At 46.3% G+C, this 16205-nt stretch overlaps 1 protein-coding gene across 1 annotated transcript; it reads right to left on the reverse strand.

Annotated features, from left to right (window-relative positions):
• Positions 1 to 14663: 14663 nt before the first annotated feature.
• On the reverse strand, positions 14664 to 15980 carry LOC127306727 (dehydrin COR410-like). The gene is made up of 2 exons (XM_051337419.2): positions 15622 to 15980; positions 14664 to 15488 (listed from the first exon to the last, which is right to left on the reverse strand). The coding sequence occupies exons 1-2, from the start codon at positions 15877 to 15879 to the stop codon at positions 14931 to 14933; spliced, it is 816 nt and encodes a 271-aa protein (XP_051193379.1). The 5' UTR covers positions 15880 to 15980; the 3' UTR covers positions 14664 to 14930.
• Between the last annotated feature and the right edge of the window lie 225 nt (positions 15981 to 16205).

Below are 16205 nucleotides of genomic sequence, written 5' to 3' on the forward strand. Positions count from 1 at the left end.
TGTGCGACGATGCGAGGTAGGGTTCGTCGAATCCTGGTAATAAAACCGAGGCGTCGGAAGATGGGCTCAAGGCACCTATCGGCCCATGGAAATCTTCTCAGCCCGGTTGATCACGGAACGTGTAACTGGCTCTGCGGAGTAGCAGCCCAGCAAGGGAATTCCTATACACCGACCAGGTCGGCCGTTACCGCGCGCAAGGTATGGGCCGGCCTGATCGGCTCAGTTCGCGGTGTACTTCGTTTTCTCTTTTTTTTCCTTTTTCTTTTCTGTTTCTTTTCTTCTCTTTTGTTTCTTTTTTTTCAGATTCGAAAATATTAAGATTTTAGAAATTATTGTTGTTATTTTGAAAAGTAATCATATTAAAAAATTGTTCATAATTTTAAAAATAGATTTAAAAAATGTTCTAATCTCAAAAAATGTTCAATCCCAAAAATGTTCACTGTTAAAAAATGTCAAACATAAAAAAATGTTCAAATTTTGAAAAGCAATAATTTTCGAAAAATGTTCAAAATTTAATAATGTTCATGTTTTGAAAAAATCTGGAAAAATAGTCTCACTAAAAATGTTAGATTTTGAAAACGAAAATTATTAGTAACAGTAAAAAGAGAAAATAACCGTACCTAAGCTAATGGGTCGCGGCCCGGCCCAGCCTACCCGACCTGGTCGCTGGGGGTGTGCGACACCCCGAACAAGCCGACCAAATCGGCATATAGCACTTCCCGCCCAGCAATGTGAGATGGCCCTTTTCACGGCGGAGCAACATGAGATGGCCTTTTTGACGGAAAAAGCTAACATTATGTTTGGATGTTGAAAAACTAGCCTAGAATCAGCTATTTGGAATTTTCCAGCCAGCTTTCCAGCGTTTGGACTGGTTATGGAATTAAAACGCGGAATCTGAAAAAAAAATCGAGCCCACCCTCCCGCAAGCTGCCCGCGCCGCCCCTCAATTCCGAGCCCTCACGCTCGGAAACTCATGGAAACGAAGCCGTCAAGCGACGCGTTTCTCCCAGACCCTCGCTCTCCCTCGTTCTAGAGAAACGCGAGCGTAGTCGCCTCCGCCCCTGACCTGCAGCCATCGGCCGCCGCCGGCGAGGGCGGTAAGCCCTCTTCCCTGGCCTCCCCTCTCCCTCCCCGCCGTCCTTTCCCCCTTCTCAGCTTCCTGGCGGCTGCGGCCTTCACCCCCGCCCTAACCCTAGCTCCATGGCAGTTGCGCCATGATCGCCAGCAGTAGGGATGTGAACGGCGGCGGGATGTGTACGGCGGGAGGGGCTCGGCGGCCACTCCCATGGCCATCCAAACCGGCCGGCCTCTCCCTGCCTCTGTTCCCAGTACCTTTTTCTTGCTGCAATATGCACAAGTTGCTTAATCTCTATACAACGTCGTTCGTTGACTGTTTTTTGATCTACTAAATTGCAGAACCCGAGTCGAATCATAAGGTGCTAACTTCGGTTGTTGAAGCTATAAAAATCTTTGTCTATTCTCTATGATCAGAGATGCAACATTTTACAACATACACGTGTTTATATATTTTAATATTATAATATTTGAAAATAATATGTAAACATTGTACTATATACATGCAATTTTTATTTGTGTATATACAAGTTTATATTGTCAAAACTCAACAAAACATCCATTTCCATGGTTTGTGCATCTAAACAGGAATTGGAATTGGTCACTAGCCTCTATTCCAACATGAAAATCCAAACACACCCAAACAATAGAATTGAAATTAGAAGCTATTTCCTTTTCATCCTGGATTTGGAATTCCTTTTGCAAATCAATTCCAGACCAGTTTTCCAACATCCAAACACGGTGTAATGGGAAACTTGTTCCAAAGACGTTTCGGTGATTGATCTTGACCGTTCAACAACTCTATCAGACAGTCCAGAGCATCAAATCGCTGTGAGAGGCCGTAGCTAGTTCAGTTATACTGATACTTAATAACACTAGCGAACATACTTGTGTTTATTGTTCATCAAGTAAAAGTTAGCCCTGCCATACTTGACGCTATAAAATTTATTTCACATGTATATCATGTGCATACCGTGCTTCCGTACGCTGTTGCCAGAGATTTGTCCATGTTTTCCGCTGATTTCTTGACTTTCGACTTGGGCTTTGCTTTCTGCGAAATCATTATCAAGGCAAATATCATAACGTTGTTGAAGACGGCGACTAAAGATTGGTGTTAAATACTAAACTTGCAGTCGTAAGATTCAACTATAATTTAGCATCACGAGTTAACAAAAACAATCATACAACGGATGCACTGACCGGAGCTGGTGGGTGAAACTTCGGGGGATCCATTGACGTCGACACCGGCAGCATGAGCAGATTTGGGTGATAACTCAAGGAAGAAAACAAGAGATGTCAAATTGGCGGAGAAGACGCCGCGTCCTATCAGATCTCCCGTGAATGAGGTAGCGAGTATATATACTCTCCGCGTCGCCGGCTTGTTTCAAGGGATTTGTTTCCAAGCAAATAGCGCGACTGCTACGCAGCTACCCACCGGTTTGTTACAACATAAGGTGAGTATATCGTACTTAAAAACAAAAACTACGTGAGCTTTGCCATAAATTACTATTATTTAGTTACGGATAACTAATCCGATTTCACTAGAAAATAATATTTTATTATTAATAATTAATCTCGTGAACGTGATGGTACAGACTAGAAATTGTTTTCGCGGTTATCTGGTCTCGTCCCATCATACACCTCTGTCGGTCATCCGGTCCCGCGTACACATCTGCTCTGGCGTACGTCTCTCTCGGTCATCCGATCTCACGTACACCTCTCTTTATCATCCGGTCCCATGTACACATCTGCTCTGACGTACACCTCTCTCAGTCATCCGGTCCCACGTACACCACTCTAGTCATCCGATTCCACGTAAACATCTGCTTAGTTATAAGTAGTAAACAACATCACGCATGCCACAATATAACTTTATTGGAATAGCAAGACCACCACGAGAATCAGGTTGTCCATATAAGTTAGAAAAAAGGCCAATTCATTCCAAGTTGGGCACTTATTGAAACTCAAAAAAGACCTAAGCTAGTTGATGTTGTTGCAACCTGCACAATTTAAAATACAGCTGGAACCATGTCTTATGGAAATAGCTACGCAGTTTAATCAAAGAGGAAACATTTGTTCCAACGAAATATTAAAAATAAGTCTGAACTATATCACCAGATCCAACGAAATATAACAAATATGACAGCAATATTCGTGCCTTGTCGAAGTAGCATCATTTATTTGGTTTCCACATGGGCTTCCACCCCTTATTGTTCTTTGATGGACCTCCTTTAGGAATTTTTTTTTGGATCTAGCACTTTCCTCGTAAAGGTTTGGTCTACCCCTGAAAAGTATGCAGGCAAAGGACCAAATGATGTCGCCTCATTTTCGTTGTTGTCCTCGCCGATGTCTGGCGTAAGACTCTCCAAAAAATCAAGAACCTTCTTTGATTTCTCCGGGCTGCTTGCAACACTGAATAGAAAGAGATTAGACCTTTTGCGGAGGTTGTGGTAATGATCCATCCGCTCAGTCCAATCATGCATATTAGCTTTCCTCTCTGACTCAAATGTTGGCTTGGCTAGCATTGTTCATCTCGAAATACAACACCTACGAACCCTGATCAAGCCAAGGAACTTCAGAACAGAGAATATGTGTGTGCACTGGATCTCCTCTATCTCCATCTTCAGGCAACGACAATAAACTCCCTGGACCATTGGGCCAGCCATGGTAAGCTTCACATCATAAATAACATCCCATCTCTCTTTGAGAGCAACAACATGCCACCACAGTATCATGCTTGGTCACCTTTGCTACCCTTCATTTTGGCAATTGATCTATCAGCTGCTTTAGCTTCTTGAACATCACTGGATATAAATGTTTGTAGAACTTCTCAAAAGTGCAGTGCCGGCTTATATATAGAGGAAAAAAGAGGAGGCCCATCTATCGATCCAAGAAGCACCTAGGCACGCACGCACAGAAGATGTGGAGAAGTAAATTTCCCTCAAGTTAGGGTTTAGGGACCTCTCCCGGCGACGCCGCGGTTGAGACTTTTTCCCCGATCATCTTCCTCCCGTTACCGTTTCTGCATCCTCGGGCTGATCCAGGGGCGATCTAGCATCGCTACCCGGCCTTGGGCTTGCGTACGAGCGGGAGGAGACGGTTTTGTTTGGGGACCCGACGGGTTTTTGCTAGATCGTTCTTTGGCAAGCATGTCGACAGATCCGTCCCCAAGCGGGGGCGACGAGACCATTGATCAGATGATGAAGCGTTTGGGTATTGTGGAGGATGACCTTGATGATGTGGTTTACGAGGAAGAAGGGCCGCTACCGGCGGAGGCAACCCGATGGCTGGCTATAGCTAGGGTTTTCACGGATAGTGAGTACTCATCCTTCTGGTTTTTCAAAAATATGCGGTCTGCCTGGGACTTGGCACAGCAGGTGGAAGCTCGATCGCTGGACTCTAACCTCCATACGTTTCAATTCAAGTGCCTAGGAGATTGGGAACGAGTGATGGAGGGGGGGCCATGGAATTTCCGAGGTAACCCAGTGTTGATTGAGAAGTATGATGGGTTTACTAAACCCTCAACCATTGAGCTGTATCACTTTGATATTTGGATTCAGATCCATGATTTGCCTCTGGGATATGCTCCCATGCTCAAGTCTTTGGCCTCCAAAGTGGGTGAATTTGTAGCATCAGAGGGGGCAGTGAATTCTTTTGAGGGGAATTTTTATAGAGTGAGAGTTAGACTGGATGTTCGTAAACCTCTGAAGATAGTTGTTTCCATGGTACGTGAGAAGAAAAGGGAGCTGTTCTTTGTGAAGTATGAGAAACTCCCGAACTGGTGTCAAGTTTGTGGGCATCTAGGCCATGAATACAAAGATCATGGGGATGGTCTCCATCCTCCGCAAGCGCTGGTCTTCAAAGATCTGCGTGCCTCCTGGTCGATGAGTCAGGGCAACCGGCCTGGGCGCGGCAGAGGATCTCGGGATGCAGGGAGAACTGGAGCTGGCCGTGGGCGAGGCGGTAGAACGAGCTCGTCACAAGTTGTTCTGCATGAAGATTCTGTTGGGGAGGAGATCATGGATGAGGATGATAAACTCGGAAGCAGGAAGAGAGCGGGGATGGCCTCGGCAAACCCTCCGCTGGGTGCTCCTTCCTCTGGGGAAACAGGAGGCACGCTGGTACCTGTTGGCAAGGGTGGCCAGGTTGGATCACTTGTTAACCAATTTGAGCCTTTGGCGCCTCCAAGTCCTAATCCGATAAGGGACCCTAAACGATCGAAGACTGGGGAGGAGGAAGGGATGACACAAGATAACACCACTAATGGTGCGTTGGCGGGCTCCCTAGAGGGGCGCCGCCAAGCCCAATGAGTATCTTCTGCCTGAACTGTCGAGGAGGAGGCAATGCCTCGACAGTCAGGGAATTGCATGACTTTGTCACAAAGTTTGCACCCGCGATTTTTTGCATTCTCGAAACTCAGATTAGCAAGAGTCGTGCAGAGGCACTGGCTAATTCTTTAGGCTATGATAGGGCCTTCGCGGTCGGTAGTGAAGGTAGGAGTGGAGGTATTTGTATCTTATGGAACAATGATTTGAATATAAACATTTTGGGCCAGTCAAAATATCACGTTGATGTGTCTGTTGAAGGAATCAGTGAATCTACCTGGAGACTCACAGCTGTTTATGGGGAAGCACAGACAAGTTTGCGCTATCAGACTTGGGATACATTACAGAATATATGTGGGACAAGTAGCCTTCCTTGGTTATGCATAGGGGATTTTAACGAGGTGCTACATGCTGGTGAACATGAAGGAGTGGGTCATCGCACGCTGACACAAATGCAAGGCTTCCGTGATGCTGTGGATATCTGTAATTTGAATGACCTGGGCTATAGTGGCAGTTTCTGGACCTGGGAGAAAAAGGTGACGGGGGGCTCATATACTCGAGTTCGACTGGATCGCGCTCTTGGTTCGGCGGAGTGGTGTGCACAATTTCCATTGGCAAATGTTAGCCATATAGATGTGGCAACATCGGATCATCGAGGAGTCCTTCTGAGGTTGTCTGATGAAACTGAGTTGAGGAAGGGAAAGGGTTTGTTTCGATATGAGGCTATGTGGGATAGGCACCCGGAACTGAAGCAAACTGTCACTAATGGTTGGCTGGCAGAAGAAGCTTCCTCGGTAGGAGATGTGAGAGGGAAATTGGAGGTCCTCGCTAATAACCTTGGGTCATGGGGCTTACATACTTTTGGTAGCGTACGAAAGGAAATTAGAAAGTTAAAGAGTGAGCTTGAGCACCTGAGGAGTGTTCCGGGACGGGTTGGCCCAAGTCTAGCTGAGATTAAAGTAAATGATAATCTTGTTGAGCTCTACCATAGGGAGGAAGTTATGTGGAGACAGCGTTCACGAGTTCAATGGCTCAGCGAGGGAGACAAAAACTCGAAAATTTTTCATCAGCGTGCGAGTATTAGGAGGAAGAAGAACTTGGTTAAAGCTCTAACCAAGGCTGATGGAGAAATTGTAGATAATGTAAAAGATATGGAAACCATGGCGGCTGATTTTTACAAACAGTTATACACGTCAGAGGGGGTACAGGGGATGGATCAAGTCCTCCAGCATGTCCCGAGGAAGGTTACACCGGCTATGAATGCAATCCTGTTGGCCCCTTATGAGGCTGACGAGGTCAAGAAAGCTCTGTTCCAGATGTTTCCCCTTAAGGCACCTGGCCCTGATGGTTATCCGGCTTTCTTTTTTCAGAAACATTGGGATATATGTGGACCTGATGTTACCCGGGCAGTTTTAAGTATTGTGCAGGGCAATGAGTCGGCGGAGATTATCAATGACACTATTCTGGTAATTATTCCTAAGGTAAAAAATCCGACATTGCTCTCACAATTTCGTCCGATTAGTCTTTGTAACGTTCTGTATAAGATTGCCTCCAAGGTCTTGGCAAACCGTCTAAGGCAAATCCTTCCTGACATTATTTCTGAAGAACAATCGGCTTTTGTGTCTGGTCGACTTATAACTGACAACATAATATCTGCTTATGAGTGTCTCCATTTTATAAAGAGAAACAATTCTAAGAACAATCCTTATTGTGCTCTCAAGCTTGATATGATGAAAGCATACGACCGGGTAGAGTGGGAGTATTTGGAGGCGATTATGCTGAAACTGGGGTTTTCACAGCAATGGACGTCAGTCATTATGGGTATGGTAAACTCGGTTTCGTTCTCGGTATTATTCAATGGGAACAAGTTGGAGGAATTTAAACCAACAAGAGGTATAAGACAAGGTGATCCAATCTCACCCTATCTCTTCTTATTAGCAGCAGAGGGCCTTTCGTGCCTTTTAAAAAGTAATGTTCAGTCATCGCATCTCGAAGGAATTAAAGTGGCCCCGCTGGCACCGCCAGTGAACCACTTGTTGTTTGCGGATGACAGCCTGCTGTTCTTTAAGGGAAGTAGAGAGAGAGCAGAAGCTTTGTCTGGCTTATTGGAGGTTTACTGTCAAGCTTCAGGACAGAGGATAAACAGGGATAAATCATCAATCTTATTTACCAAAGGTTGTCCCCAAGCTGTAAGAGAAGTGGTCAAGAATGTCTTGCTGGTTGCAAATGAGTCACTAAATGAAAGATACCTTGGCATGCCCACAGATGTGGGGAGCTCAATTAATGGAACTTTTAAGTTCCTTAGGGAGCGTGTCTGGAACAAGATTAAGGGATGGATTGAAAAGATCTTGTCGGCAGGGGGAAAGGAGGTACTGGTGAAGTCCATTGCGCAGGCCATCCCAGTGTTCTCGATGGCATGTTTTTGTTTACCCCGTGGCTTATGTGATCACATCAACTCCTTGATCCGTCAGTTCTGGTGGGGGAGCAAGCAAGGGAAGCGTAAAGTGCACTGGGTATCGTGGGAGGTTATGACGAGGCCAAAACATCTGGGGGGTTTAGGTTTTCGTGACATTGAGCTATTCAATCTAAGCTTGCTTGCGCGGCAGTCCTGGAGAATTCTACAGGAGCCAAACTCCTTGAGTGCGCGGCTCCTGAAGGCCATCTATTTCCCTAACTCGTCAATTCTAGAGGCTGAACTTGGCCCACACCCGTCGAAGATATGGCGGTCAATCTTGGATGGAAGGGAGGTCCTCGCCCAGGGACTGATCAGACGTATAGGCGATGGGAGAACTACGAAGATCTGGGAGCATAATTGGCTGCCAAGAGATACGAACATGAGACCTATAGTGTCTTTAAAGCAAAACCCTCCTATACTAGTCAGCCACCTGATTGATGAAACTAGCTCGACTTGGAGGGAGGAAATTATCCGGGAATTTTTCTTACCAATGGATGCAGCAGTTATTATGAGCATTCCATTGTGCACTAGGAGGCAGGAAGATTTTTGGGCCTGGAACTTTGATAGAAGAGGAATTTTCAGCGTAAGATCGGCGTACAGGATAATGATATCGACCAAAATCAACAGAGAAAATTACTATGAAGGCAATCCGGGGTCCTCTAATGCTGAAGCCGATTCGAAAGCATGGTGTTCCTTATGGAAAGTGCAAGTTCCCTCGAAAGTAAGGGTTTTTCTCTGGTGGCTAGCCCGACAATCACTACCTACAGCTGATCTATTGGAACACCGTAACATGGCACAATCGAGCCGATGCTCCCTTTGTGGTGGTGCGGATTCATGGAGACATTCCTTAATTGAATGCAACATGTCTGCCAGTGTGTGGGCTCTTTCTGATGATGAAATGGTAGAGCATATGCGGGCTGTCGGAGAGCCAAGTGCGAAGAACTGGTTGTTTAAGATGATTGAAACGTTATCACATGTTCAATTCACCAGGCTGACTGTCTCTTTGTGGGCAATCTGGACGGCGAGGCGTAAAGCAATACATGAGGAAATCTTTCAAAGCCCTCTGTCCACTCACGGTTTCATCAACTCATATCTAGAAGAATTAAAGACTTTGGCTCCACCGCGGACATCAGATTCTGGTCAAAGCCCAAACGTGAGACAGGCAAGATGGATGCCACCGCCTAGTCATGTGCCAAAAATCAATGTTGATGCTGCAGTTGCCAAGACAGAAGGTCGAGGGGTTGCTGCCGCGTTCTGCCGCGATAGCAATGGTGATTACTTGGGGTCATCTGCTGTTGTCTTTGTGGGAATTACTGACCCGGCAGTACTGGAAGCTCTGGCGGCGCGGGAGGCTCTAGCGTTGGCAGAGGATCTCTCCCTGACACATACATATATTGTCTCAGATTGCCAGGCCGTTGTAACAGATATAAGGGATGGATCTATGGGAAAATATGGCTCTGTCATCTCAGAAATTCGGCACCGCTCCAACAATTTCAGCAGCTGCACATTCGCCCATGAAAATCGAGCTTCAAATTTTGAAGCACACAATCTTGCTAGGCATATGATTAATTCAGGGATAGGACGCCACCTGTGGCTAGATACTCCTTATTCTGATTCCATTCCTGTAAACATTATGATCACTTAATAAAGCCTGGCAGTATTGTCCTCAAAAAAAAAAAAAAAAAAAGAAGATGTGGAGAAGTTGACGATTCATTTTCCTTCAACGGAATCTCGCACGGTCGCACCTCACGGAAATCTTGCCTTGGCTAAATCCTTAATTCCTTTCCCTGATCCCATCCCTATTACCTAATGAAAAACTGCACGATCACACAGAGCAGCGCCTCACAGAGTTGGAGACAGGGAGCGGCCTGGGGCAAGTCGTTAAGAAATCAAGCAGCGGAACAAATTTCTGCGAGACCTTGCAGGCGAAGTGGCCAACTCTATCTTTTCTGTTCAAAATCGAAATTTGTAAATCCAGTGACCGGATTTTTGTGTTCCATAGCTCCATTTCTTATCTATCAGTTTACTCGGTTTGTTCCTGGGGATAGTCAGCCTCATTCACATCGAGAGGAATGGAGGTATGTTCGCATGCTATTTGAAGGTTCATCCGGAACTTCAAATGTTATACTTACTTTTAAATGATATAATTTTGATGTTGTACAATTTATAGTATATTTGTCAAACTGGCAATTTAGGGGTACCTATATTTGGTTTAGAACAAAGGCAAAAGTATTTATCAAATATGTGATATTACTGAGAAATTATTGGTGTTTATGAGTTCACAATAAATTCATATGCAATAGATTTTTCTTTCTTTGTTGGGCCCATTTCGAAAGTTCGCCCCTGGGGCCTTCAAAATCCTAGAGCCGGCCCTGCAAAAGTGATTCAACATCTAATTCTGTAAAAGGTAATGTCTGTGAAGCTCTATCATCCAATTCGGCCTCATTCTTGCGTATACGCCATAAGTAGTGATCAGTATGCTCTAACAAATTAGCAAGTGACAATGGCATGTCCAAATTCTTATGAATCCTAGAGTTTAGACTTTTACTACGCTGATTACTCTGCATGCCAAGAAAATATCTACCTTTTGTATAGGCTCTAGACCACTTCTACATCCTATTAATCCATGCATCTTTTTTGTGATTTCATACTCTTCTGCTCAACAACTCTCGAACTCGTCAACATTCCTGTAGTAATAAACAAACTTTCTTGAATCGCTGAGATTTGTTTGCGGAGATGGTGTATCATGTTTTGCTCAGTGTGCCAGCTACACAACCAGTGATCTGTATTAGGAAATACTTTCGATATTGCCTTCGCCATAATATGGTCACCATCGGTGATTACTGATCTAAGATGGTTCTGCTGCACCGACTCCAGAAATGCTTCAAGCAACCACACATAAGATTTTGTTTTCTCATCGGACACAATACCAAATTCAAACACAGTCGTGCTACGATGGTGGTTCACACCAATGAAGGGGACAAACGGAAGATTGTATTTGTTCACACGGTATGTGCTATCAAAGACCACGACACCACCAAAGGCATCGTACTCCATCCGACACGGTGCGTCTGCCCAAAATATGTTTTGCAGGCGCCCTTCACTATCAGTGTTGTGCTTGTAAAAGAATTCACCATCTTTCTCTTGTCTTGCAGCCATATAATTAAGCAAAAAATTCAGCATCACGACCTTCAATCCTTTCCTTCTTTTACTTGTAATAAAATTATACAGATCCCGGGGTACAAAACCAACCTTCTCGGGACCACCATGTTGCTTCTCCATTACTTCCATAATCTCGTGTATTCGAAGGCCACCAGTCTCATACTCAATGGCATCAGCCTTTTGAGCGTCATTCAACCCACGATGAGACCTTATGAAAGTTGTCTGATCACCAATGGTGAGTGGATGGTTATGTTCAACCACGAAACCTTTTACACACCATTCACCACTTTCCATAGACATCTCGATCTCCATCCGAGCACCGCATCCACAACGCGGCAGTGGCCGAGGTGTTCGTTTTGTTTAGGTTTTTCAAAGTGCTTCCTCGCCCGGACGCCCGGTATCCTTCTTTAGAGCACACATAAAGACGCCGAAAGCTATGTCCGTGCCTGGCTTCTTAGTCAGCTCTTCTTTTCTAACACCAAACCCCTTGGACTTAGCATATGCATTGTAGTACTTGTAACTACTAAAAGTTTCATTGACCACCATATCGTGCTCTTTCATTGTCCTCCATTCCCTCCATGACGTTATGCATTGAAGCTATATTATTACAAGTCTGGTAGTAAAACTAACACGTGTTTCAGTATGAATAATGAAATATCACTACCATTCAGTGCTTGAATAATTTGCTTCAGGATTATCCTTCTAAACTGAACTACCTAGGGCACACTCAATTTAACAATGATTCTGACTTGACAAAAGTATATGCAACGCATTACAAATCACCATATACATTCAGTTTCAAGTGCTTCTATCAGCATCTGGGCAGAAAGAAAAGAAGAAGAGTAAAGTTTGTTTCAAACCCTGAGTTTATAGAGGTGGTCCGAATCAAACCCTGAACTCTCGTTCCCTGAAATCAGCACCCTGTACTTCTGATCCCGGTCGTTACTCACCTCGCGTTCGTTTCCTTCCGGGATTTGCTGACGTGGTAGTAGTCAACGCTGGGAATTTTGACTTATCTCGGACTTAGCACCATCATCTCAGTCGCCTTCTTCCTCACGCGATGCCCAATCTGAAGGAAGAAAAGGTGACCATCCGCATGAATTGTGGAGTTCCCCTCGGCCATAATCGTTTAGTGACCACGCCACCCAAGTTCCCTTCAATCCCATGTTTGGCGCTCGCCGTTGTAGTCACCATGGCTTCCCAGGAGGAATCAGAGCGCTCGCCCGTCCCTGTCCCAGCAAGAGGTGAGCTTCCATGACGGTATCGTTCTCCATGACGGCATGAGCAGCGACAGAGAGCTCAAGGACCTTTGTGCAGTAGTGCGGTTCATATTCATTAAAATCCTGCTCGTGAATCCCTCAAATGAGGCAAAGTTTCGCCACCAGCTCAATTCTTATACGATTTGGAAAATATCCAATTAGATTAGCCATTATATGAACAACGATATAATGAATTAGTGAACTGAGAGAGCACGATTGAAGTTCATCTGCTGAATTCACAGGAACTAACACCGGTACTCTACTCGCAGTGGCTGTGAACTACGCCGCCGTACAGTTGCAGACGGGTTCGACAACGGCGTGGGCGAGATCGGATTTGGAGCAGCACGCTCAAGAGCCCGGGGCGGCGCAGCTCGCGCGCTCGGAACGGTCAGATCGGGCGCCAAAGACCTCCGGGCGGCACAGAGTAGGTCGCGGTGGAGCTCGAGGAGGCGCGGACGATCTAGGGGCGGCTCCTAGCCTCAGGTTCGGAGGAACTCCTCGAGGTGAGGCGACGTTTAGGTTTATTTGAACTCCTTGAGCTCTCTGCGTGCACACAAGGGAGCGACAATGGTGAGGTTGAAGGAGGAAGAAGCTCCTCCACTCGATTCGGGTGGTATTGTGGGCGGGGACACTGCCAGAAGGAGCACATGCTCCTCAGGAAGGGGGTTGTGGCCGCCGGTGCTGCTCAGGACGGAGGCTCGCACGGCCATTGGTGCTCGGCACGAAAGACACCACCACAGGCCCACAGTTGTGCGCGATGCGGGCGTCGCCGCTGCTTGGGATAGGGACGAGGAGGCGCACGACCTTGAGAGATGGCGCGACGGATGAGGCACACCGGTAAGGACTCAGGAGAGAAACAAATTAATATTGTGACTTGTGTAGGCCATAGATGTCGGTGCTAGAGATGAGAAGATAATCGCCACGTGAGCAATCCTCCTGTTTGGGAATGGCCTAAATGTCACATCAGACCGGGAACTGCAAGTTCAAGGTGCTAGGTGCCGGGATTAGAAGTTTGAGGTTTGATCATGACATTGTCTATAAGTTTAGGGTTTATTTCAGACTTTACTCAAAGAAGAAACCTATTCACATAGTTTGCCACATTATAACTCACGGTGGATCTGCACAGCGACTCAATCAACCTGTCATTCAGTTTATAAATCTGCTAACATCATCTATGCAACGCGAAAAGAAATAAAGACTATTACAGTGGTTAACTAGCAATTGAATCTACAGAGGATTGGGATTGGTGCAGGTGGAATTTTTTATGAAATAGACATCGAATTTCTAATCTTAACTACTGACTCCATCCTAAAGTTTAAGGCTTATATTATTTTTAGAAAGTCAAACTATAACAAGTTTGAGTAAACTTTTACCAAAAATCATTAACATGCAAAATACAATATTAATATCATTAAATAGATAATGAAATATATTTTCGTATGCTATCTGCAAAATATTATATTTGGTGATAGATTATTCTAAAAGTTGGTCAAGCTTACTTGGTTTGACTTTTCAAAAAAATATAATCCTTAAGCTCTAGGATGGAGGTAGTACAAAGCTTGTTGATATAGTCTAACTTCACCTCTGAGTTTGTATTTACTTACGTTGAGGTTTCCCGGATCAGGACGCGGAGAGGCTGCGGCGTGGTCGATTAGCGGGTGATGGAGGGAGCGCGCATGCGGTGACGGTGTGGCAAGCTCGACGATCGGGCAATCTGGCTGTGGCGACAGCCTGGTTGAACACGATGGCGACGTTGCGGCAAGTTCAACGAGCGGGCGACCTGGCTGACGGTGGCGGCAAGACGCGGCGGCGGCGTGAGTAGAGATAGGCTAAGGAGATACGACCTAGTAACTTGTCCCATCATACTCGCTTTAAGTGTTTTCCCTAACTAATTAGGAAAGATGAAATTGTCTATCGTACCCTCAGCAAATGAACGGTGAGATATTTTGTACTGCAACCTGCAGTATAGGGTATCGTAAAAACTCTCTTTTTACTATTTTTTGAAAGTCATATTTGTAAGTGTTGAAAAATCTTCATTTCTTTAGATGTAGTTAATGAAGAATTAAAGTGCAAATTCTAAAACTTGATTTTTTGTGTGTGTTCCGAGCTACACAAAAATAAATGGTATGGATCTATTGATAGTCCATATTTCGAAAACTCTAAAGGTTGGCAGATTTTTTTTTATTTTTCTGTAACTTAGAAATTAAATAGCCCAGGGTTAGGATTTTGCATGCTTGTAGGATGCAACATTTAAATACTTACAGATTCTTTTTGTAAGCTAGATGGTTTTTGTTTTTTATTTAGAAAATGAGAGGAGCACCTTTGAAACGACAATTTACATGGAATACACGGAACAATATATGTAATTGGAGAAAATGCAACAGCATGTACTGGGCGGAAATCTTTAATGCCGAGGCATAATGCCCAGCAATAAACCAATACACATACACGTAGACAAACTTGACACCCAGAGCCTGACTCTGAACCAAACTGAAGCCCGTGTGTGAACCCTGAACTAAACACACGTAGCGACCTTCAAATCAAAGACGACCAACCCCCTCCCACCACCAGGACACGAACTTAAAAACGCAAAAACAGAACAAAACACACGCCAACACTGAATCAAGGTCCGGTCTTGCTGATGGAGTCTCGAGATTAAGCGCTGGTCTTGTGGTCGGCTGCGGGTGCAGCGGCCTTGTCCTCCTCCCCAGCTGCAGGGGTCTTGTGGTACCCCGGAATCTTGTCCATGATCTTGCCCAGAAGGCCCTTCTTCTCCTTCCCGTCAGGGCTGCTCACCGCCTCCTCCGCGGCCGGCGCGGGCGCGTGCACCGGTGCCGGGGCATCGTGCGTGACGGGCGCAGGGGCAGCGTGCGTGACCGCCGGCGCCACGGCAGCGTCCTCCGGCTTCTTGTGCCCGCCGGGCAGCTTCTCCTTGATCTTCTCGAGGAACCCCTTCTTCTCCTCCTCGGGCACCGCCTCCGTCTTGACGTCGGCGTCGACCTTCTCGACGGGGACGGCGGTGTCGTGGTGGGTCTGCAGAGCCGCGGGCGGCGCCGGCGCGGGCAGGCCCGTGGCGTGGTCGCCCTCGGTGGCGGTGGCGTCCTTGTGGCCCGGCAGCTTCTCCTTGAGCTTCTCCTTGAGGCCCTTCTTCTTCTTCCTCTTGATCACCTCGCCGTTGTCGTCGATCACCTCCTCCTCCTCCTCGTCGCTCGACTGTGCATGAATACGAACGAGGTCAGCATATGTACTAATAATCTTGCCAGATCTTAAAACAGATTATATAAAGTGTGAATACTGGGATGGATGGTGATGATTTAGATTTAACTTAGTAGTGGTTTACACGTACCGAGCTTGAGCTGGAGCTGGACCTCTGCAGCTTGGTGAGGAGGCTCTCGTGCTTCTCGGCACCCTCGTGCTTGGCCTCGGCGGGCTCTTCCACGGAGACCTTCTCCATGCCGGCGGAGAGCTCCGCCTCGTCGTGCTTCTGTTGCTCGACCTTCTCCTCCTTCTTGCCGACGAGGTGGTTGAAGAAGCCCCTGTCCGTCACCTCCACCTGCTCTGCCTCGCCGGTCTGCTGCGGCTGGGTGTTCCTCTCGTCCTCCATGATCGATCGGTCGGTGGTGCAGCTAAAAGACTTGTGAGAGCTAAAGAAAACCACAGATCAGCAAGAGTATTGGTTCTTGGCTTGTGGGTTTGCTTTGTGAATGAATGATGAAGGTGTCCGGGGTGGAGCCGTCCTTATATAGCGAGATGGCGAGGCGCTGCCGAAAGGTGCAGCGCTGTACGTCAAGACACGCAGGAGAAGGAGGAGAAAAGAGAAACAGGAAGAAGGAGGGGTTCGACGGACGTCGCGAGCGACAGCGTGTCGGCCAGATGCGCGTGAGCCTGCCTGCCCAGTGGAGCGGCGACGCGTGTCGCGGCGTGCGTGGG

The sequence above is a fragment of the Lolium perenne genome, chromosome 6 (genome assembly GCF_019359855.2).
Source record: "Lolium perenne isolate Kyuss_39 chromosome 6, Kyuss_2.0, whole genome shotgun sequence".
In the NCBI taxonomy this organism is placed as follows: domain Eukaryota; kingdom Viridiplantae; phylum Streptophyta; class Magnoliopsida; order Poales; family Poaceae; genus Lolium; species Lolium perenne.